The sequence below is a fragment of the Rissa tridactyla genome, chromosome Z (assembly GCF_028500815.1).
Source record: "Rissa tridactyla isolate bRisTri1 chromosome Z, bRisTri1.patW.cur.20221130, whole genome shotgun sequence".
In the NCBI taxonomy this organism is placed as follows: Eukaryota; Metazoa; Chordata; class Aves; order Charadriiformes; family Laridae; genus Rissa; species Rissa tridactyla.
In genome coordinates this window covers 83,235,224-83,259,789 of record NC_071497.1, presented here as the reverse complement: position 1 = coordinate 83,259,789, position 24,566 = coordinate 83,235,224, and the positions used below count along the sequence as shown (strand labels likewise).

The 24,566-nt window shown below is 50.1% G+C and overlaps 1 protein-coding gene across 1 annotated transcript in view; it reads right to left on the bottom strand.

The window, feature by feature from the left end:
• The window catches only part of ARK2C (arkadia (RNF111) C-terminal like ring finger ubiquitin ligase 2C), a 52,604-nt gene that overhangs the window by 8,929 nt on the left and 19,109 nt on the right, over positions 1 to 24,566 (bottom strand). The window contains exons 2-4 of the mRNA XM_054186616.1: positions 7,570 to 7,879; positions 4,797 to 4,922; positions 218 to 347 (exon numbers count right to left, since the gene is read on the bottom strand). Of these exons, the coding sequence (XP_054042591.1) occupies positions 218 to 347; positions 4,797 to 4,922; positions 7,570 to 7,879 (566 nt within the window). The remainder of the gene's footprint in view (positions 1 to 217; positions 348 to 4,796; positions 4,923 to 7,569; positions 7,880 to 24,566) is intronic.

Genomic DNA, 24,566 nt, shown 5'->3' with positions numbered 1-24,566 from the left:
GTGGTGGACTGAATCTTTCCAGAGCAGCTGAGCTTTTCTTTCCTTTCTCTAATCCAGAGTGCAATGATGCAACATTATCCTTTCAGACACTCCCTCCCACGGCCGGAGATAAGTGGGATTCGCAGAAGACAGGTGATAGAAAGATAGCAGCCTTTATTTTGACTGCCTTCTGGCAGACAATGCATAAAACATTTCTCGGTAAAAGCATTTCACTTACCATCTGTGTCGAGGATGTGCTCCTGGGGAAATGGTGCATCCGAGGTGTAGCTAAGTAATGCTGATAGGGCTGAGGGACCGGCCGGACCTGGAACTGGGCGTGAGTCAGCCCCGCATCGACACTGAGGTCCCTGTGGGCATGAGGATGAAGATACGGCTTTGACTGCACGGTTTCGATGGCATGGCTTAGAGCAAGTCAGATCATGCCCACAGGGCAGCCTCCGCTGGTGGGCTCTGGGCTGCTGTGGGTCCCTCAGCCTGGGGTGATGCTGCTGCTTGGAAGGGAGTTTCCTCCAATGCCCACCAAGCCCTCACGAAGGAGCGTGAGGGTGGTTTTTTGTGCCAGTTAGCATTTGTGTTAGCCGGGGTCAAGAGCTGCAGAGATGCAGCCTGCGAGTTTCAAAGCAAGAGCATTTTGGTGGCTCCAGTTGATGCCCAGGCTCAGTAACTCAACCCGACCAGACCAGGTCCTCCCTGTGCTGCCATCACTGCAAACAATTACATTTTGCCTTGAATATTTTGCAGGAATACAACAAATTAGTCAGGGGACACACTGATGAACCGTTCTGGGTAGTTGTTAGGAGCCAGCTAGGAACCATCTGGGGGCTTTTTGATGTGCCTGTGCACTCCTTGGAGGTCTCCCAGCCCAGGTCATGGTAGGACTTGGGGTGACAAGGGAGACTGCACCTTGCCTGAATCCAGCCTCGGGGAACTCCAGAGCTGCTGTTTGCACAGAAAATGTAAAGGTTTTAAGACATTTCTGGATTAGACTGCTGTAGCAAATGGTGTCACACAGCCAGCGGGCCAATGCCAATGAAGCAGGACATCCCTGATGGTGCCACTTCCCGCAGGCAGCCTGGCCCAGGCAAACAGAGCTGGTGAGTTTGGGTGCTTCGTCCCCCCAGAAAAACAACTCAGCTCAATCCCAGGACTTCATATGACCAAGATCCCGGCAAGTGCCACAGCTCTGCCCAATCCAGCGCACGGAGACAAACTGCAACTCCGTCCCCGTGCCGTGTGGAGGGGGCGGGAGGAGACCTAACACAACATCTCCATCTGTAATCCAATTAGCTGATCCCTCGTCTCTCCAGCCAAAGGGTCCCTCAGCAAACAAGTGCTTTGAACATCATTCACTTTAGCATAATTACAAAAGCCGGCGCTCTAATAACCATTGTCTTCACATTTGCCAAAGCTAAGCTAATTAGAGCACAGGGGTGGCTTCCCATTTCAGCCTCGAACTTCCCTTCCCCTGGGCAGAGGACAGCGGCAGCGAGCTCCACGGCTTGTTAGGAGCAACTCAGACGTGTCCTCCAGCAGCTGTGGGACTGCTTCTGCCCAACAGCAGGTAACGAACGTGAGGGAACAGCAAATGCAGAAATCCTTTACCCGGAACAGCCTGTGAACCAGGCAGCAGCTCCAGTACTCTAGAACCCCCTAATAAGACCCCCACACCAAGCTGAAACCAAGAGAGGGACTGTCTTTGCTGGCCCTGTGCTAGCCAGGCGCCAGACAGACAAAACTTGGCAGAAGATAAAACACAGCAGGTGACTGGCAGGAGCACAACCAGGGTGAGAATCCACAGGACTGGGCATTTTCCAGCTCCCATGTCACAATTTTGGATATTTATCCAATTGATGCAGACTGTTCCTAGGTGGATGGAAGGCTCGACTGGAAACGAGGAAACTGGGTCCATTCCCAGCCCTGCCACTGGCCTGATGCATTGACCGGTTTGTCCCTGCCTTCCCATATTCCCTGTCTGCAAAACAGATGCAATAATCCACAGAGTGCTTTGAGATCAAGGACCGAAAGGATCACTCAAAGATGAACATCCATTGTTAACTTGCATGAGTAGTTGCCATAAGAGCACTGCGGAACTGTTTGTGCACCAGTGCATCTAGCGCCTTAAAATCGGATATTGAGGCTCCCGAAGTGATGCTGTGGGTCCACAGAAGGGCCCACAGCAGAACACCGCATGGAACGGTGTTTTCTCAGGGTTTGTGAGTGAACAAGCAGAGCATATTAACTGCAGAAAACCAAAACCAACCATCACCTTCTAGCCTGTGCTACATGGACAGCATCTTCATGCTCAGATGTGAGGTTCAAGAGCTGGGATGCCTATGGTACACACAACCAAAAAGTGAAAGCTAAGGACCCAGGTAGCAGGTTGGATGATGCTCGCTAAATGCATATGCAGAATCATAGAATCATAGAATCATAGGGTTGGAAGGGACCTCTGGAGATCATCTAGTCCAACCCCCCTGCCAGAGCAGGGTCACCTAGAGCAGTTTACACAGGAACACGTCCAGGTGGGTTTTGAATGTCTCCAGAGATGGAGACTCCACCACCTCTCTGGGCAGCCTGTTCCAGTGCTCTGCCACCCTCAGGGTAAAGAAGTTCCTCCTCATGTTTAGGTGGAACTTCCTATGTTCAAGTTTGTGCCCATTGCCTCTTGTCCTGTCCCCGGGCACCGCTGAAAAGAGCCTGGCCCCATCCTCCTGACACCCACCCTTTAAGTATTTATAAGTGTTGATAAGGTCACCCCTCAGACGTCTTTTTTCCAGACTGAAGAGACCCAAATCCCTCAGCCTTTCCTCATAAGAGAGGTGTTCCAGTCCCCTAATCATCTTTGTAGCTCTCTGCTGCACCCTCTCCAGCAGTTCCCTGTCCCTCTTGAACCCGGGAGCCCAGAACTGGACACAGTACTCCAGGTGCGGCCTCACCAAGGCAGAGTAGAGGGGGAGGATGACCTCCCTCGACCTGCTGGCCACACTCTTCTTGATGCACCCCAGGATGCCATTGGCCTTCTTGGCCACAAGGGCACATTGCTGGCTCATGGTCATCCTGTTGTCCACCAGGACTCCCAGGTCTCTTTCCACAGAGCTGCTCTCCAGCAGGTCAGCACCCAACCTGTACTGGTGCATGGGGTTGTTCCTCCCCAGGTGCAGCACCCTACACTTGCCCTTGTTGAACTTCATAAGGTTTCTCTCTGCCCAGATCTCCAACCTGTCCAGGTCTCTCTGTATGGTGGCACAGCCTTCTGGTGTGTCAGCCACCCCACCCAGCTTGGTGTCATCAGCAAACTTGCTGAGGGTGCACTCTATCCCCTCATCCAGGTCATTGATGAATATATTGAAGAGGACTGGACCCAGTACTGACCCCTGGGGATGATTTAAGGAACCGAATGTGAGTTTACTTCTTCTTCACCAGAAGATTTTCATCGAGGTTGGGCTGTCCGAGATGACTGATCACCCTCAGATCTTCCTTCTGTCCCCACTTCCCGCGACGGTGCCTACACCTACTGCCTCCGAGCCAGCCCCGCTGCTGCTCGTGCGGTAGTAACACATTAGAGGAAAGATTTTATATCTGTCACTGGGCAAAACTGTACGTGTGCCCCGAGGGGAAGTGAGTCACCCAAATATATACACACAGTGTATGATTTCTGTCATCCCCTCTCCTTAGGTTTTACAAGGTGATGGAGCAACACATGGGGGGAAAGGAGGGAGGAGGAGGGGAAGGTAAAGCAGTGTTTTATCAGATCCTTCTAATGATTATAATTAAACGCTCTGCGCCGAAAGAGAGGCAGAAAGAATGGCTCTATCCAGATGGTACGTGAACCGCTTTGCAAACTGATCTGAACAATGTCATCCCGGCCAAATTCAGCTCGCAGTGGTGCCAGTAATGGGAACACCTGAGAAGAAAATGGCAGAAGGATCTGGCCATATTTTAGGTTGCGTGTTATTACCCCGGAGGGGGAACACATTCCCCCTGTGTTGAAAGGACTCTCCGTTTGCAGAGCGAAGTGCTCAGATGTTAGGAAATGCCATAATTAAGATTTCCTGTGACATTTTATTTCGGTCCCCTTGTGCATACACATTGCGATTGTCTCTAATTACATGTTCACATGCTATTTTTTCCACTCAGTGCACAGAATGGACTTTGCTCAGCTAACAAGCAGCTCTTCAGAAGTATGTTTTTATTTTCTTATTCTTCCAAGCAGTGCCCAGTACCTCATTAACTGCATGAGAGCTCAAAACCTGCTCTGAAAATGAAACGATCAATTCTCTGCTCAGCTTTTCCAGGGTATCGAACACTACAGTGGGAGAACGATTAACAGCTATTAATTCATTCACGCCACCCTGCGGGGCAGGGCCGCACCATGCTCCCTAATTTAGACCACAGAAAAAGTTGTGGCTATTTTTTTTTGAGTGCCTGGTGGTCAGCAGAAGATCTAGTTCAGGCAGAGACGTTGGTCTACAGGAAAAAGACCCTGGCTGTGCCCTGCAGCAGGAAAAGCCCCTGGAGGAAGACTAATGTCTGCGCTCTACATCCATGGATGTAGAGTTTTGGGCAATATGGATGCCTCGATGTTATCATATACATGTATAAAGGCTTTAGCACGCACCCATGGCCCTCCCAGAGTTGAGTCTTCCCTTTGCACGCTCCCCACACTGTATCTGCTGAGCTGCACCATTAGCTTTCATGAAAGCATTGATCCATGATGACATTCACCAACCCTTGCAGCCTCCCCAGGACTTTTTAACCACCTCATTCAACGCACAAGGGAAATGTGGAAGACTTACCAGTCTGTGCCTTCTGCCAAATACCTGGGCTGGGGTCCCATGGGTTGTGGAGTTTGCAGTTGGTGGCTGAAGTCAAAGCTGGGGTGTAGGCGGTGAGGCTGAACGGACATGCGCTCTTGAGCCCGCCTGCGGGGAGGAGGAGACCAGCAAGAGAGTTAGCCATGGAGGGGACACTGGTACCTTCGGCTCCTGCTCCGAGCTCGTGTCAATACACAAGGCGAAAGCCCAAACGGTTGGGCTTGTGAATATGTGTCCAAGAGAAAAGAGCCCAGGCAGGTGTCAGGGATGATGGGAGGAGGAACCCAGAGCAATGTCATTTACTCGTGGTCACCACCGACATAAGGCAGACCTCCAACTCAGCCCCTGCACCATCCACATATGCTCAGGTTACAGGAGATGCTCTTTGGTGGCAACACGGAGAGAAAAAGAGGAAACCAAACAACTTCTTCCTTAGAAGCATTGTGCCATTTGCACTACTTGCTTTTTCTCCACTGTCAGCGCCATAAACAACACACAAGATAAAACGTCTCCCTGGTTCAGCCGTTATCCATCATCGTAAAGAAGCTGCAGGTTGTCTCGCCTCCCCGTGCAGTCCATAAACTCCTGGGGAACCTCATTCATAACACGATTACTCAGGAGTAACTGAAAGCAGAATTTACTCTCGCTGGCCTTTGCCAACATTTCTCTGGATGATGGACAGGCCAGGCTGGGATCCAGCTCCTTCTCCCCTGGCTCGGCTGCCTTTGCAGGCAGGGAAAGGAAAGTGGTAGAAAATACAGCAAGGTTTTTCTAAGGATTTGAGCCTCTTTTTGTGATTATTGCCCATTTGAACTACTCAGGGGAAGAGCACGTCCTGCTTGATCGGCGTTCACATCTGGAGAGAGACAAGGTGGCTGCACAAGCAGCGTTCGCACCACAAACAGGCTCATACCCCTTGCTCCTTATCAAGTCCCTGCTTACCAGCGGAGCCATGGCAAAATAAATCTACGGGAAAACACTAGAGCAAATGGAGCAGGGAACTATCAGATAAAGAATTTTTCTTGCAGCCACAGCTCAGAGGCTTCACTTTTAAAGGTGCAACCCAGAATCCCATTACTGGGACGTCATGCCCCACACCTGTAATGTTTCTGACACTCTCCTCCAATGCAGCTGTGCTTTCAGAGACAGGCTGTGGGACCAGGCAAGGCGTCCCTGCCCATTTCCACACCACAACCCACTCGCAAACGGAACACTGACAGCGTTTACCAAAGCAGCTTCTGTGTGGAATTGTGCTCCCTGCTTTTATTTTAATTCAGCTTATGACTAAGAGATAAATACTTGTATCATCAGTGCCTCAGCCCTGCACATATTTGCTACCCAATTATTAACTAATCATTAAATCCACCTAAAATCCAGCTTATGTAAAACAAAACAAGGATAAGAACACACAATTTTCAGACAGAAAGTGTATGGAAAGAAAGTGTTTTCCGTCTATAGCATTCTTTCCAAATGAAGCATTATCGCAAAGACTCATCCTCTGATTCTTGATCCATGGGTACAACCCACAAATAGCTTCCATATGTTTCCAAAAAAAGCACTCCTCTCCTACGTGCTATCTAAACCCCTCTCTCAAGAAACACAATCAGGACAAGGCCAGGCATCCACTTCCACCGCTGCTGAGTTACAGCAATTCTCTCTGAAGTCATCAGCCCAGTCTGAATTTAGGCTGCTTTCCATGATTGAACGTGCTGCAGGTCAATGGCATCTTTCCCTCATAGATCTGGGAAGCCTACCTAGACCCAGAGGAGCAAGCTCTTCATGTGCAAAACCTGTTGGAAGAGGTGGATACTGTCTCTTACATGGTTTTGAAACAGCAGCTACATGGAGGTGGCTTGTGCACGTAGTCTATTGCACTCTCTGCCATGCAGAACAGGTTGACTGCAAGACCAAGGTGTTACTACTATGATTCTCCTACAATAATAGAATCACAGAATCATAGAATTGCCTAGGTTGGAAGGGACCTTTCAGATCAAGTCCAACGATCAACATAACACTGACAAAAACCACCACTAAACCATGTCCCTCAGCACCATGTCTGCCCAGCTTTTAAATACCTCCAGGGATGGTGACTCCACCACTTCCTGGGCAGCCTGTTCCAATGCTTGACAACCCTTTCAGTGTAAAAATTTTTCCTAATATCCATCCTAAACCTACCCTGGCACAACTGGAGGCCGTTTCCTCTTGTCCTATTGCCTGTTCCTTAGGAGAAGAGACCGACCCCCCCTGGCTACCCCCTCCTTTCAGGGAGTTGCAGAGAGCGAGAAGGTCTCCCCTCAGCCCCCTTTTCTCCAGGCTGAACACCCCCAGATCCCTCAGCCACTCCTCACCAGACTTGTGCTCCAGACCCCTCACCAGCTCCGTTGTCCTTCTCTGGACACGCTCAAAGTGTGTCTTTCTTGTCGTGAGGGGCCCAAAAATGAACACAGTTTTTGAGGCAGGACCTCACCAGTGCCGAATACAGGGGGACGATCACTGCTCTAGTCCTGCTTATGATAGGTGACCTTGGGACATACTAGATGAGCACAGTATGGATCCTCATGCAAAACACATATCTGCAGGTGCAACCTGCCCTGCACCACCTTCTGGTGGATGCATTTTAGGGGTACACAGATGAACTTGTGAAGAAAACCCAACGTTACCAGCACATACTGATGGGGCTTTGCAGAAACGGCTTCGCTGAAGTGAGCCTGTTGTAGCTTCTCAGTGTCCTTTAGGAAGAGTAAGACCCCCTTACCTGGGATGGGGCATGAGCCGGCGGTGCTGTGCCTCGAGGAGCTGCTGCTGGAGGAGGTATTGCTGGTGAAGCGCCTGAGGTAGGAAGGAGGGTCCGGCCACGTCCTGGAAGGGCAGGGCTGGCACCGGCGCCAGGGGCTGGTGCAGGGGACCACTGTGCTGGTGCGCGGGGGCCATGTGGGGGGTCAGCCCCGGCTGGGGCTGCACCGCGTGAGGCAGGGTGAAGTCGGCGGAGAGCTGAGGCTGGGGACCCAGGTGGAAGTGCCGGCAGGAGGTAGCATGGGGATGCTGAGACCTTTGAAAAGGAGCACCTGGAAGAGAAGAGCACGGCCGTCACGAGGGCCAGCGGTGGCCAGGGCACCCCAGCCTGGTGGTTGCCCATCCAGGGCAAGAATTGGGCAAACAGTTCTTTCTCTCCTCTGCCAGAAGGATTTAAAAAAAGAAAACAGGTCAGTTAATATGAATTCCACGGAAAAATGATGATTTTGACTAGTGGTTTTTCTCCTCCAAAAAACATTAGAACCAAAACATGGGTTTGGGTTCAAAGAGACTTTTTGGCTCCAAAATGAAGTGTATACTGATGAAAATGGCTTCAGCTTGTTTTGGTTTGCCTGTCTTAAAGAGAAAAAGAACAACAATTTTAGCAGGGCCTGCAGCGATGGGACAAGGGGTAACAGTTTTAAACTAAAAGAGAGTAGATTCAGACTAGATATAAGAAGCGATGTTTTACTTTGAGAGTGGTGAGACACTGGCCCAGGTTGCCCAGAGGGGTGGGAGATGCCCCATCCCTGGAAACATTCCAGGTCAGGCTGGACGGGGCTCTGAGCAACCCGGTCTAGTTGAAGATGTCCCTGCTCATGGCAGGGGGGTTGGACTAGATGGCCTTGAAAGGTCCCTTCCAACCCAAACCATTCTGTGATTCTATGAAAAAGCCTTGACATATTAAAAAAGGAAAAAAAAAAAAAGTGTTTTCTAAAATATGTTTACATGGGTTATGAGCTCATCAAAGTTTTCGAACCTCACAGACTTTCCATGCAATTCAAGGTATTTCTTCGCCTGTCTTAAAATGTTTCATAGGCAAGGAAATAATCTCTGCTCTAAGAAAGTGTCCCTTGCTGACTGCAGGACATGGATGAGACACCTTCCACCTCTGAGAGCCGGGATTAAGACCATGGGTCTTTGCTGAGCCCCTTCAATAGCCCATCCTGGTGAGCTGCGTGCAGGGAGAGAGTGGATGCGGGAAACACAACACGGACTGCGGTGACACCAGCCATGAAACTGGTGGGAATGAGGAAGAAATGAGGTGTGAAAGATATCCGTAGGGGAGGCTTTTTGCAAAACATCTGTCACTGGCTTGCACCTCCCTCAAGATCCTTGCTTGGATAGGCCCTCGGCCCAATCCGGCATGTTAATTCCTACACTCCCGGAGCATTTACAGGCATCACAGAAAATTTTTTGGCTCAAACTAGGGAGAGAGGCAGCTCAGAGGTGAAGGATGAGACTCGAATGAGACTATTAGAAACACCTTTTTGCTGAGGATTAGCTTCAGGATAGGACACCTAACCTCTTATGCAGTCTTTTGAACATCTCATCTCCCTAAAAACTCCTCTTTTTTTTTTTTTTTAATCCAGGAACAACAGCAGCAAAAGACACTAAGCGTCATCCCAAAACACAGGCCAGACGTGCCCATGATGCCTTCTTCACCCAGATGCCTTCTGCTTACATCTCCCTTCCGCCAGCAGGCAGGGCCAGCCCATCCCAGCAGCTCAGGGAGCCCTGACCACTTTCTGTTCACGTCCGTATGGACACGGGAGATGCACAAAGAAAGCCAGATGCCAGGAAGAGAAACAACAGGAGAAGACCTTACAGAAAGGAGAAGTTTTCAAAACTGTGCATAAGTAGTTACACATAACGTCTCTTAAATACAACTAATCCTCCCTAGAGCCCTTCTGAGAGGCAGTGAGTAACAAATGCCACCCAACAGAACTTTTTAAGGCGGTCATTTCTCACGCTGCCAGATAACAGCATTATTTGTCTACCCTATTAATTAATACCAGAGGAGGTGGGATCAGATACACTGTTCCCCAAAGAGGGAGCTGCAAACCCAGACCCGTGAACCATCCGTGCACCCCATCCCCAGTACTGCAAGTTGTATTTGCTGCCATCAGTCCCAGTTCACCGTACCCCACCTACAGGTAAAGGCTGAGTAATTAAATAGGGATCCTGTGCTGCCCATTGCTCAAGCTGAGCAACACCCCAATCACAGGGAGATGCCTCCTAACTGCTGGGTTTGCTGGGTGCTTGCAGAGCGACTCATGGTGAATTGCTCAACCTCTGATGGCCATGGGTCCTCCCAATGGAAAACAGCTGCAGCAAGTCACGGGTGAGCCATTTTACACCTCCAGGTCTTCACGGCACCTGAAGACAACGTGCCAATCCTCCTGCACACCCAAACACACCAGCCCATCCCACCAGGCAGCAGTTTGCTTGTATTTCAGACAAAACTGGCTTAGGAGGATACACGACAATGAAGCTTAGTGATATTCCCCCACATTTACTGGAATGGATTTTGTAGCACATAAGTAAAGCCAGTCTCTCATCCTCTGCATCTCTCTCGTCTCTTGATGCCTGGTGCAACCTTGGCCAAGGATTTCCAGCCTTTTGCTGTACGTTGGGAGGCCTTAGCCTGATTTAGCAAAACGTCTGAAGGACCCTTAATGCCTAAACCATGATGAACTAGAGAGCACAGGGTGGGCAGATCATCTTGAAAGTTTTGACTTGAATTTTTCCTGCCACATCAAGACAGTCCTTGCAAGGAATTTCGTCATACTCTTCCCTGAGGTCCAGAAAGTGCAAACTTTGTGTCTGGTGTCTGGTCAGGAAGGGTTGCAGGGCCTGTGCAGAGCCAACGTAACCTAAAGTAAAAGCCATTTTGTTTTGGCACAGAGAGTTGATTTGCCTTATTTTGAGGCACCAGTCAATTAAAACAAGCATTTTTTAGTATTTTTCCTGGTACCTACTGATGCAATGATGCATTTCCCTCCATAGGAAAAATGCTATCAAAATGTGACCGAGACCATATGATTAAACAAACCCCATCAATTTGTCTTAACATAATTCACTATCTTGCGCTGTAATTGTTCATTCCCTACAACTAATCCAATTGCTGATGAGGATTTTGACAGCGAAGCAAAGACTTTGGGGAATACTTCAGCAAATTATGCTTATTAGCAGTCATCAAATCATACAGCCGGCATAACCGAACCAGCTTGCACAACAAAGAGACAGTCCCTGCCAAGCATGGTACTGCTGGACCCCAGAAAGTCCTGGCAAGCAAATAACAGTGCACAACAGAACATTCAAGCTCTGAGTTATCTGTTTGCAAGTTTACCCTCTTCTGTTCATCGGATATAGCCACAAGGGGCCTTGGTGGAGACTACTTTCCAAGTCCATATGTTGACCTTGCGTACACCAGGCAAATCCAGCGTCACCCTGCTGACACCAGCTGAGCACCCTCACTCCACGTAACTCACCTTGACCAGCACCAGAAGCTGGCTCGCAGACACTCAACCCTATGCAACGTAATGGAGGATCTCGCGTTAGCAGTGTCTGTTAATGATTACTTCGTTAGCACTTCTTCTTTCTCTTTCCCAAGCCACAGTTGGGTTCTAGGTCACATTTGCATTGGAAGAAACAAGCATTGCCCATAAAATGTTTCAAGAAAATATGATTCAGGGATTTAATCTGCTTTTTGCCTGGGCAGTAATGTCTGACACAGCAGAGAGCAATCCATGACTAAAAGCCAGTCCAGATACACCACTCCATCTTTTGTTTTCACTCCCCAGAGCAAGGGCAGGGCTGACATTTTCATTACCTAAGCTTTGAGGACATTTCTGCAGCAAAGACGATGAAGTTGGAAACTATGCCTATCAAGCTCCCACTAATTGCATCCTCCATGAGCCACATTCCCCACCACCTGCCCCAGTGGTGGCTGCAGGAAGGCGATGTTGCTCTGGGATTGGCAAGGCAGAGACCTTCTCCCCACTCAATGAGCTCCAGAGTTTTGGTCTTCATCCTACAGCAGGATTATACTTCAATTTTGCAGGATGAGGGGTCAGCCAGATCTTGGATGGTTATTTATGGACTACCCCAAAGGCACCTAACAGGTTCAATAGCTTCAGTGGTCTTTGCAGCAAACACTTGTCTCCTCCAGCTGAAGAGGGAGGGAGAAGCCCAGTGTCCTTGCTGCAGAGGCAATTCAGTCCTCACCAGCCCTGAGAGGCTATTGACCTGGGGGCGACCTGGAAACACTCGTTCCCATGTCCAGCCTGATGGTCAGGAAGACAGGGTCTGCCCTGCTGCCTGAGGCTCATTGATGTGCTCCTCCGGGTGGCATGAGTAGCTCCAGCTGCTCATCTCTGGAGCCACGGAGGACTGATTTCTCTGGGCTCATTGTCAGGCTGCCCACCAGCCAGAAATACTTCTTTTCTGGTCCTGTTGCTTCTTACTTTCATTTAAATCCTGTTGCTGTGGCAGATGATGACAGATCAGAGCAACATCAGATCAGCGGCTCTGAGATGAGCAATGCGTCACTTCTGTGTTAGCAAAGCAGACGGCTTACTTCAGTTTTGTGTAGTCTCACATTGGTTGAGGCCAAATGTAATTTGGACACTGATCAGAGACTTCTGTCCCAATGCAAGGACCTAAACGGAGCAGGGGCGTGTTTCCCCCCCTTCTTTGCCTTTCCTCTCCATCTCCATATTAGTTCCTCATGCTCTTCTGTTGACCAGAGACATTTGCAAGGTCTACTGTCTTTCTCAGCCTGCCACCCACCCACGCTTCCAGCTTGGACAACCCTTGTTGCCTTACAACCCCCTGGCCTCTGCTAAGCCACAAAAGCAGCTAATGCCTGAGCCTGGCTAATCCAGCTCTAAAAAGTGACAACATATGGATGCAAAGGTAGAATCCGGTGGAGATGTGAAACGGGTCTTGGGCAAGCTCCCTGCAGGGTGGAAAAGAGGAGCGACGTGGTCCCCTGACATGCCTGGGGCCAAGCCTGCCCCAAAAGAGTCTATGGCACAGCATGATGGTATAGGACCATGGGTCAGGGAAGCCCCATCCACCTTGTGCTTTCAGGTGAGCACCAGCAACACCTCCCTGACTTGTGTGACACTGATAGGTGCTGCACCCACCCCCCCTCGGCTTCTTCTGCCACATCCCAAAGCCAAGGCCAGCACCAGGGATGAAGGAATCGGGGCTTCACTAATTCCTACCACTGCCAGAACACGAGTGCAGGTCAGCAGCTGCCCCAACCGGTCCGTCTCACCTCCGCTGCCGCGAAAGATGCTGCGGCTTCGCGCCGCAACGCCGAGGACCCCCACGGAGCTGGGTCTGCTCTATTGCCCACAGCCACACACCTCAGCGGTGCCCTGGCCCTTTTTCTTTTGTTTTTTTTTGGTTTGTTTTTTTTTTTTTCCTCAGTTCTACGGTTATATTTATTGTTTTTACACATTATCTGAAGCAGCCTGGACTTTTTTTCATTAAACGAAATGCTCACAATTCCTTTGTTCCCCTAGGTGAACCCCGTAAATGACAAGTTCTTATATTTTTGCAAGTTGGTATGTGACCGAGTCACAGAAATTTACTGGGTATTTCTGTCACCGGGGAGTCTCCTTTAGCATCAGTCAGGATTTGACTATGCATATGCACATACAAATTTACCCCTCCACCATTATTTCACCCAGAAAGGCTCGAGGGATCCATGTGCTCATTAAACACCGACCCATATCGGAGATGCAAAGCCCCCGGGTAAACCCTGCAGAGAGACAGCGGATGCTAGGGGCTTTATCCAAAGAAAAACCCAGACAGCAGAACAATTCATTTCCACCCCCTTTCCTCGTGGCAGCGATATTTTTGAAGTGATTGGGCTACTGGGAAGGGACACGGGATGAGGCCCGGAGCTGGCGCTGGGGATAGGGATCTGGAGCAGACAGCTGCAGCCCAGGGAGCGCAGCCACCTCCGAAAAGAAAACAAAATCTGCCTTATGCTGTTAAACTGCCTGCGATGCATGTGAATTTTTCCCCTGGGTAAGGCAACCTGGCCAGCTTTGCGGAGGCATTGGCGGTCAGTGTGCGAGCTGAGGGGGAGAGAAGGGAGGCTGGGGCTATTTATACCTCTCGATCCCATCACGGCGGAGAGGGAGGCGAGACGGCAGCTCCCGGAGAGCCCTGCCTTCACTCACTGACAGATTTTGCAGGCACGGAAGATCTGCCCCTTGAGCCGGAGCGGGGCAAGGGTCTGGAGCCGCGGCCTCTCGGCCGTTTTGCCCTGATTAGAGCCCCCACAACCCCTCCTCCTGCCCTGGGATGGCAGATAAACCCCATAAACCAGAGCCCGCCAGGCTTTTAATAGCCCAGGCGCCTGCAGCTTGTTTCCCTGGACGTGCATTAAAATTCCCCTTGGAGACAGGAGCTCGGTGGGAAGTTAGCATCCACCCCGATAGTATACAGTATAAATTGTGGGAGCAGCTCCTGCTTCACGTGGCACATGGAGAAGGACTGCGTTTTACAAACAAGCTACTAATTGCCTGGCGCTGTCAACCACGTCTTAACCCTTTGCAAATTATTTGTGAATATACCCTTGCTAAATGAGTTAAATTGACTTGTTAACAGGAAATGAGGGGTGACAACACACCTGGAAAACAAAAAAAAAAATTAAACAAATAAACCCCCAAGCCAAACCCATGGTATATTCAGCTGCGTAAAAACCGAGCGGTCTTGCACAGAGGGAGGTAACATGCCGTCTCACTCCAATTATAAGACACCAAACTGCAGGGCGAGGAGACTGGGGCAGGGAGGATGGAAGAGGAGGAGGAAAGAATTTGGGAAAAATGTATCCGACGGGAAGGAATCTGTCTCGCTTTCAGCACCTTCCCCAACAGCTTTCTCATTTCATTTAGCAAAGGGGAAGAACTGTGCCAAAATTAATAGGCAGCCGGCTCAAACCCAGCCCAGGGTGCAGCCTGACATCCCGTCCCACGTGTCTAGTGCCATGCAACGGGTAGCAGACCCCAGCAACAGCCCGTGGCCGGGCAAGGAGCAGCCCCGGCACACGTTAGAGATGGATAAAGAGCGTTTTCATTTGCCTTATTCGCTTGGCCAGGCTGTGCAGTGACAGGGACCAAGTCAGGATGGAGCCCTGGTGGTGGGCAAAGGGCTGGTCCATGGTGGTTGGTGGAGCATGGTTGGGTCCTGGGTGGAAACATGAGGTTTTTGAGGTTTTTTCATCCTCCTGCTCAGAGTTTTGTACATTTGATGGAAAAGGGCTGCAAAGGGGTTTAGGGGACCGGAGCTGAGATGGGCTCCCTCATCACCATTCAGTGGTCACTGCCACCCAATAGCCCTTATTGCACCCTGCCTCTATGGACGGCAAAACACAGCCCAGCTCATCCTGAAAAACATATAAACACAGATCTCGGAGACTGCAGATTGCCCCTGCCTGCTTGTACAATCCCCATTCAACATCCTCTCACCCTGACGAAGCCTCTCATTAATTGCTGCATGGCTGGGGCACAGGCCCATACACACGCCCACGGTCCCTAACACCGAGAGGAGCATCTCCTCTCCTGCATACCATGGGGTGAAGCCACGTGCAGCCCTGATGCACCCAAAAAAAGCCAAGGTGGGACTCCTTCCAGAGCCTAGACTCAGCATTCAACAACAACAAAAACAAAAACCCTCTTACAACTGGCAACAACCAGCGTTTATCAGCATATTTACGTCGGGGCTGAAGGGATGCTGAGCGGTGGGGATGGGGAGCAGCGAGAGCTGGTGCTGGGATACGGCTGGGCAGCCTGGATCCATCGCAGGAGAGAGACGGCTGTTTATACAGGCTGAGGGGTTTTATCCTGCAACACTTTCCCGCTAGCTTCAGGGGGGAAAAGAAAAAAAAAGTTTTGTCGAAGATGATGTTTCACAGGAATGTGTTGAATTCAGCAATATTTTCCGAGGAAGAAGGAGAAACACTTCGGCAGCGTTGCTACACTTAAATCCGTCTTTTTGCTTTTATACTTCGCACTCTGTTTTAATTATAGCTTTATTCTCATGTACGGCATTCAAGGGTGTATTTATGATTTTTGGATCATCACACACACACAAAAAAAAAAAAGCCAAATCACGATGAAAGAAAATGTTTCCTGAGATTTAATGGCCCCAGTTTCACTCCTCCCGTCCCAGGCTCTCTCATGCCTGGAGGGATGGGTGGCCCCGGCAGCCTGGCATGATGTTTCCCACCCAGCCCAGCTCTTCCTCCCCAAACTGTCCCGTTTCTCATGGTTTTGGGCCCAGCTCTGTGTGTGTGTGCCAGGAAAGGGCGCTGGAGGAAACCCAGCTTTGGAGATGTTGCAAAACCCCCCTGTGATATTTTTTGTCTCTTTTTGGTCTGAAGGCATTGGAAAGGATGGAGAAGGAACGGTCGACAGGAACCGCTTATACCCTCAAATCCTGCTCTAAAAGCAGGGGTCACATCTCAGGTCTCACCAGCATTTTTGGGCTGCTCGGCCGTTCGCAGGGCTTATGCCCGAGCGAAACGCCAGCACTGCCAAGGGCAGAGAGGATTTGGCTGGTACCTGAACTCGAAGGCAATTATCAGGGCTCGGCCCATCAGCCATGCATCCCGGGGTGCTCACCCACCCCTTCTCCCCCACCATCACCCCAGCCAGCTCCTATGTGTAACCCAAGCCCATTTTACGTGCCGTACGATGGGGAAGGCAAACAGCGTTGGAGATTTACCCAGTTTATTGGGAAAATAAACCTGTGCCTGCGCTCGACGGCTCTTCACCAGCGTTTGGACTGTTAGCCCAATTAAAAAAAAAAAAAAGTTGACAAGGGCGTTGGAAGGGGCCAGGGGCCCCTTTGGTCAAAGAGGTAAGAAAGCTCATCTTTTTGTAGCTATACATTACTAACAAGGTGTTATAGCAACGTGAATTAGTCCCCAGCCTGGAAATGGGAAAATTAACAAGGGGAAGGAATTCATCCTCAATTTAAAAAGAAAAAAAATCCTGACGTGACAGCGGTCTGTTACTTGGCTCTGCCTGCAGAGAGCAATGGGGAAGCACTTGGAGCCACCCCTATCCCTGCCCTTGGGAATGTAAAAACGTGCTCACTTGTGCACGCAGGAGCCTTCGACTTTGACAGGCAGCGATATGCTGCAGCCAGTTGTTTGGAAAGGGAAATTCAATACTTGGGTTTCCAAGGCTTCCTTGCTTTCACAGTGTCCAAAGCCCTCCCCAGACATTTGGAAGTGCTCAACACCTGCCTCAAAACACTCTTAACTGCTCCTAATGACTGGCTGGGGGGCTTGCAGCAGCTCCCTCCTACCAGTAACTATACGCAGAACATCCAGAAATAGGCAAAAAGCCAAAACCATGGGGGGAAAAAACCCCAGCTAGATATTGCAAGGACCTGGAAGGCTCTCAAGTGTTGTGCTGCATCGCTCACGAAGCCTCTTAATTCTGTGACAGCCCAAACCAAAACCCTGCAGCCAAATGCTGCCAGACCTGGAGAGTCTAAAATCCAAATGCAACTTTAACCCTTCTCCGGAAAAGGCATTAATGGGAAGAGCCAATGCTCTCAGCTGTTTCTTGTCTCTGCTTAGGCAAATGGCTTCGTGATACCACCTGGTCTCAAACTTGCATCTGCTCAGCGTCAACCCATTCCACGCCACGACGGCTCAGAGAGGAGCAGAGTCCTTCAGTACACCCGTACCCCGCAGGCATTCGGAATCCAGGGCTTATCCCCAGTCCTGGCACAGCCCAGGGGATGGGACTGCTCTGCCCCGCAAGGCTGTGGGGGTGCAGCAGCAGCACCCCAGTCCTGTGTCCCAACATCCTCTCCCTCCTCCGCAGCTTTCGGGTGAGGACCAGCAGCATTGGTGCCAGCCTTCTCCCCTCCATGGACCTTGTCTACCCTGTCCATAGGGATTTCCAGCGATTTCCATACCGCTCTCATCAAGGAGGGGGAAAGGTGCTTTTTTGGGCACAGTTTGCCTGAGCTACTTTAAACCTCCCTGCTAGGGAGAGATGAGAGCAGCTGTTGAAACCTGTCCTACAAACATAGAGGAGGATGTTTTGGGGAGGGGTTACTTGCATCAATCCCATCCATCTCCATTTTGCACGCCTTGATTTTGCCCCCACCCCGTGTTTTAAACGGGACTGTAATAACCAGCTGGGTTTTCCTGCTGGATTTATTTATCTGCGGCTTAAGCCCGGAGGTGGGAGATGCCACCCAACACGTCCACACAGCTCCAGAGTGAGTGGCAGTGATTTGAGGGGCGGGTTTGGGAAGCCGGTGGAGTGTTTCACCCTTTCTGGGAATAGCACATCAGGCTGGATGGGGGATGTTTTGCAGTCCAGCCTTTCTTCTTTGCTGGCTCACCGGCAAATCAACCACAAAAAGCCAGAACTTTTTGACAGCCGAGCACAGCTCCGAGTTTTGTTTCTCCTAACATCTGCAGAAATGTGCCACCAAAACCAGCTGTCTGCTCTCACGGAGAGAGTGCAGCCCTGGGGAGCAGCAAGAAGTCAGGCTGGCTATTAAAGAAAGGGAGGTGGCAAGTGCTGGGTATGTCATTACTGCCACTGTTAATGCTGAGGGCTAATAAAGTTCGTAGCGGTGAGAGGTAAGGATGAGAGTCAGGACATGGGACATCTGCTTACAAAGGGATCGGTTGATCCCACGTTGCAGGTCACCTTCTGGATTTCCTCCTAAACCTTGCAGAGACATGCCAGGTGCTGTGCACAGCATTTACCAGGCTGCAGGAGACCCTCAGCAGGGCCAGGAGGGCAACACTACAGCATCTGCGGTACCCACTGCCCAGGGAAGCCAATATACTGTTCTGCCCGCCTCCATTTTTTCAGACACTACCCAAAAACCACACCAAAAAAGTGCCCCTCCTAACACCGCAAGGCAGAAGGCTGGAGCCGTTCATCAGTTCACGCTTCTTCCAAGTGACAATATACAGAATACAGGAACGTCATACAAATGCCAAGGTACAAAAAATTAAGATTATTTCTTGAGAGAAGAAATGGTCTTGGTAGGTGGGTCCATGGGATGCAGCAAATTCAACAAAGTTAGCAAGTCCTAGTACAGCATTATAAGGTCCTATCCTGAGCCCATGAGCTCACCAGCTGGTCCGAGAGCAGCCCTCAGCATGGGGGCTTGCACCTGTGGAGCTCCTGCAAGCTCCCAGTCCCCACTGGACCTCTTCATTTAATTAACCTAAAGGACTTTGGAGGTTAGACCATCACTGCGCGCTGGTTGGAGGTGCTGTGCAGGGACCTGTTTGCACCCCCAGCACTGTGGCAGCAGCTGGGACCACAGTCCATCCCGAGGACCAAGGCTGAAGAGAAGCTGCATGAGATGCTGGCAGCGAGCTGGCACGGGTCAGGGCAGCTCAGCGGCGCTTTAGGCTGAACTGACTTGAACTCAGGTTTGGGAAAACCCCAGCTACCGCAAGTCCTGCCGCGCCACTTTCTGGCAATTACCCTTTTATGCTCCATGAATAAGAAGTCTGTAGCTAAAAATCAAAGATCCTGGAAGCCTGTTCCCTATTAAACTTAATATCCCAAACTTTATAGGTATGTGTCACTCCAGGAGAGAGTGAGCTGTGTTTAAAGTACAAGTAAAACGTCAGTTTCTCAATGTGGAAATAGTTCTTTACATTTCTGCATGAGGTCCTGGCATGAGTTAGTGCTGCTAAGCCCTGCTGTAATAACATATAAGGGAAAACTCTACCCAGAGAACAAGAAATATGTATTTTATAGGGCTAAATGTAAAGCCATCCATCTAAGAAAAACCATGCAGGTCCTATTTGCAGGTGGCAGGCTATCCGAAGGAAAGTAATTTTTGGTAATCAGCAAACCATGAGCTCCCAGAGCCCCAGCAGCATCTGAAGGCACAAGTGTTTGCTCTATAAAAAGCAGGGGGCGGGGTCCCTTGGGAGCAATAAGCCCCTTATATTGATGCCAAAGCCAGGAAGGAGGCTTGGAGAGAAGCCCAAGGGTGCCATGCACCACCCTGGAGGGAGGCACTGCAGGAGACCTGTGTCCCCACAGCAGAAAGGTAAAGCCCGGGCTGGATGGTTTCCTAAAGGACGTCCCCTCACTTGGGCAGGAATTAATTTTGGGATGGAGAAGGTGATAACAGCTGTCCCTTCCGGCATGAAAAACCACCCGCTTGCGGGTATTTCCCCCTCCTGCCGAAGTCAAAGGAGGCTGATGGCAAGGGGCTCACTTTTCCACCACAATGGGAATAGGAAACTAGGTTCCTGCTTATTCCATCAAGAATATCCTGCAGGGTTGCAGGCAGCCTGGCAGCGACCAGGTGGGATGCTGCAGGTACGTCTCTGCATCACAGGCAGCGTCTCATTTCCCTGTAACCAGCTTCTGAAATACCCCAACAAGCGTCTAGCATCCCTGAGAGAGTTAAGACTAAGTCAATGTTTCCGTCATCAACCTTATTTTCGAGGGGCTCGTAACTCTCTATGTTTGTGCTCTCAGGAGGCCAAAACTTGGCACAGAAAGACACGGCCCAGATGTAGTTTTATTTGGTAATAAATAGCTTAAATCTCATAAGCCTTTTTTTTTTTTTTTTGGCTTAAGCATGTAAAATGGGAAAAGAAAAATGTGTGGGATTTTTTTTTTTCTTACCTTCCGATAATTTTGGAACAGCAGCTTATACTGAATGATGGCAGTTTTTTTTTTATAGATACACACAGCTCACAATGCCATTTCTCAAATATCTTGCCTTTTAAATATCCGCTCTTTAACAGGATCAATGTCCTTCGCCTAGCACAATGCCAGCATTGCAGCCAGAGATTTCCGGGGATGACTCTCAGCGCCAGATTATTCGATCTTTGACATATGAAGCTTGCTGTTCAGGAAGAGTTAAAACACGGCAAAATTCCCCGAGCCCTTTAATCAATGTCTGTAATGTTTTGAGTATGGATTGCTGTTTTAATTGCGCCCCTGTGACATCCCACTTCTCTAGAGTTCAGGCAGTTATTGCAGCCCAGCACTATCTAAGCAGCCCCTGGGTGAACATTGGTTTTCTTCAGCTATCTGCTGGGATTTTAGCACTTTCAGATTTACCCCAAACTCAGACTTTGCTCTACTTTCCACTGGCCAAAAGCCAAGAAGACTCCCCACACCCCCAGCCCAAGGGCTTGGCCGCCCTTCAAAAGTCCACCTCAGCTGGAGTAGAGCGAAATAGCGGTGATTTTGCTCATATGGTCAGTTCCAGACATCGGAGGATCCCTAGTGGGACACCGGGCTACTGTCCAGCTTGTGCCGTTATCTGAATGCTTTGTCTCCAGGGTTGAATTTTTTGCAGGAGGCAGCGGGGAGCTGCCGGGTATGGGAATGTTGCACCGGTACAGGGAGCTGGGATGATGTTGGGTTAGGGTCATGCAATGTGGCCTGAGGAGGAATCTGCAGATGTTACTTTAGGAAAATATCATAGAATCACAGAATGGTTTGAGTCGGAATGGACCTTAAAGATCATCTAGTTCCACCCCCTGCCCTGGGCAGGGACACCTCCCACAACACCAGGTTGCTCCAAGCCCCGGCCAACCTGGCCTTGAATCCCTCCAGGGATGGGGCAGCCACAGCTTCTCTGGGCAACCTGGGCCAGGGGCTCACCACCCTCACAGCAAACAATTTCTTCCCAATATCTCATCTGAATCTCCCTTCTTCCAGTTTAAAACTGTTCTCCCTCGTCCTATGGCTCCCCTCCCTGATCCAGAGTCCCTCCCCAGATTTTCTGTAGGCCCCCTTCAGGTACTGGAAGGCCACTATAAGGTCTCCCCAGAGCTTTCTCTTCTCCAGGCTGAACAACCCCAACTCTCTCAGCCTGTCTTCACAGGAGTCGTGCTCCAGCCCTCTGTTCTTTCCTTGGGGCAGGGATCCACCCATTGTTCCCTCTGAACCACATTCCCATTTGCTGGGAGGGGGATTGAAGGTAACTCTACAGGGTTGGAAATTTTTCCCCAAAACAGCCTCCCACCAAGCTCTTCATCTCAGCGCCGGGCTTGCAACCCAACAGCACTCACAGAGCCTGCCCATGCGCTCATCCCATGATTCAGCCTTCCCAAATCCCAGCAGACCCAGAGAAGAATTGCTTGCAAGAGAAATATGGGGAATTTGCTGGCTGGAAGCCAGGCAGGGGGCAGAGCCCACCCCTTGTCCCAAAAGGTTCCAGTCTGCTGCCAGCCCTGCGTACGTGTAGTCTGCAGGAGGAATGGGACAGCCCACATAAGGTATGGATTTGCACAGGATCCAGGTGACTTACTGAATGAAGGAGTGAAAGAAAGAAAGAAAGAAAAACTCCTAAATATACAGGTGCATTTTGGGCCATCTGTCCTTGAGCAACACAAGCCACATTATAAAGCACGTAGGAGATGTCTCAGCAAGAAGTCACTCATGTGAAACTTCTCTGACATGAAATAGCAATTGCACCCAAGGAAGAAGCATCCTTCTGCTTCAGTGAGGCCATTGCAGGAATTTTTCAGTGGATAAATTGCAATGCTTCGTCCAAAGCTACCTCCAACCACAGCAAGGTCTTCCCGCTTTTATTTTTCTTTCAGATTTAAAGGCAATAGGGTACCAGTCATTAAACTAGTCTGAAGAAGCAAACCCAACTAAAACAGAAAATCTGTTGCAGATTAATGGAAATTAATCCATGCGTATATTAAAGATGCAGAAACTACCAACAAATCCAGAATGAACCACGCCAGGGGACGAGGGAAGTTCATACGCATACCTGCAACCCCTGGCTTCATGTCTTCTCCAGCTGCTGCGGGAGGAATGGGAGGCTCGAGCAGATGAGGAGGATGCAGGGGAGGAGGAGAAGGACCCCGGCAGCAAAGTCTGCTCTCTCCTTCGAGCAAAACACAACCCCCAGCAGTCTGCTCCCCATCTAATTAGTTCAGGCAGACCTAAACTGGGCATCGCAGGGTGGGAAACGGGGCTGCGTCTCACACCGTATCGACCCCTTGGTTGGACGTGATGGGCAGGTCGTGGGATGGAGAGCATCAGGGACCTGGAGCAGCTGCTAGGAGAAGAAAGTGCATCTTGGCAGGGGACAAGTCAAACCAGGTGGCCTTAAGACACCCGGAGGGAGGGTTACCAAGGTAGAGACAGTTGAGTTTATCTCCCTTCACCATTTTCTTGCAGAGAATTGCCTCCTCCCACCACACGAAGGAGAGTGAGGACCTGAGCTGACCTCCCATTATGATTTTTACCATTCCTGACAGTGGTTTTGCCGAGCTCGCTCAGACAGAAACATTTCTCCTCTCTCACGTGGGTGTTGTTTTTCTCGCATCCACCTTGGAAACCCACACACTGCCATTCTGCGTAGCCAGCAAACACAGCAGGTACGGACGGGCAGGCTACGCAGCCCTCAGCCCCCTGGACCAGCAAACCCCCTTGGAGAAGCCCATTAGCAGCACCAGGTTGCCACCGTTATCTTGCTTTCCAAAGCCAGCCTTGCTGTTGAGAAAGAAAACTGGCTTTAGGAGGGAATTCGGCTCCTGGGGCTGCTCTTAACAGAGACAACAAAATAAAGAAGAGGTTTTCGGTTACAAGTTGCAGAATCACCTGTAAATTGTTGTTTATAGGGCTGGCTAAGTGCCCCATAAATCCAAATAATGGCAATGACTGGAGGTGGTGAGGTGTCACCGGAGGAGGAAGGAGAAGGGATGCTGTGGCAGGGAAAGCATGTGTCCCCAGGGCTTTCTGCACACCAGGAACTTTTTAACTTAACTGATGCATCCACCCACATGTTTTCAGGATCAGTCACGGTCTGCCACATATAAGGTGAAATTTCTGTCATGCCGATGGGTTATTTCATGTTTGCAGGGTGTCTTGTATGGGCTTTTAGTGGTTTTAATGGGTGTGAGGTTCATCTGTGCTCCTCCACGTGCTGCTCTTGGACCTCTGGAGGTTGTGGGAGACCCGGTGTCAGACACCAGACGTTTGTCTGGGGAGAATTACTGAACCCAGTTAGACCAGCTATCCATGTCAGCACAAGCACCGAGGCATTTGCCAGGTAATTAGCATAACTCTGTTAGGAGAAGGTTGGTGGTCTTGTGGAGAAGCCTGCAGCCTTGTTGAGCTCTTTCCACAAGTCTATCCCCTGGTTAAACTGATGCTTTGACTCTGCTTTTCCCAGAGGAAATTTGTCTCTAGCACAGTCCCTGCATGGGCAACTTTTACGTCAGACGAAACCTTTAAAAGAGCAGATTTTCAAACAAATACGGGATGTGGTGATGCACCTGATGGACATCCAGACATGGCCAAGGAGATGCAACCACATGGGACTGACCATTCCCACCTCCTGGGGGACCTAAACAAGCAGTTAATCAATCTCAGACTAGCTCAAGCTTTCCTCCCACCCCGGAAACTCATCTTTCAAAACGGTTGTCCATCCATTGAGGCCATCCCCAGAAGCCGGGACAGGAGGCTGGCAGATGGACAACGCTCTGTTTCACAGCTGCCGATTAAACTGGGATGACGATGCTTGGCAAAACGACAGATTAATTAGCGCTAGCCACACGATCTACAAGTCCCTTTTGGCTTTAAAAGAAACAAATAATAAAATCTAAGAATTCTCTAAATTCATTCTCTTATAGCTCACCAGCCTGACATTTCCCTTCGAATTTGCTGTTCCTGAAGTTGCATCTCTCTTTCACAGGGGGCTTGTGCCATTTTTAGATGCCGTGAGTTTGAACGTGCGGCAGAAGGAACTCGGAGGAGCCTTTATAGCTCTTGGCCTTTCAGAGAGGATGGACTAATCTTTGGCTGATATTTAGCAGAGGCTTGCAGTGCCACACACGACCTCCTGCTTGATGTTGTTATGACCTTTCAGCTTGATTTGTGCGACCATCTGAAATCTGTTTGATTTCGGTTCCTCCGCAGGGCCCTCAAGCCGACTTTTCGTGCT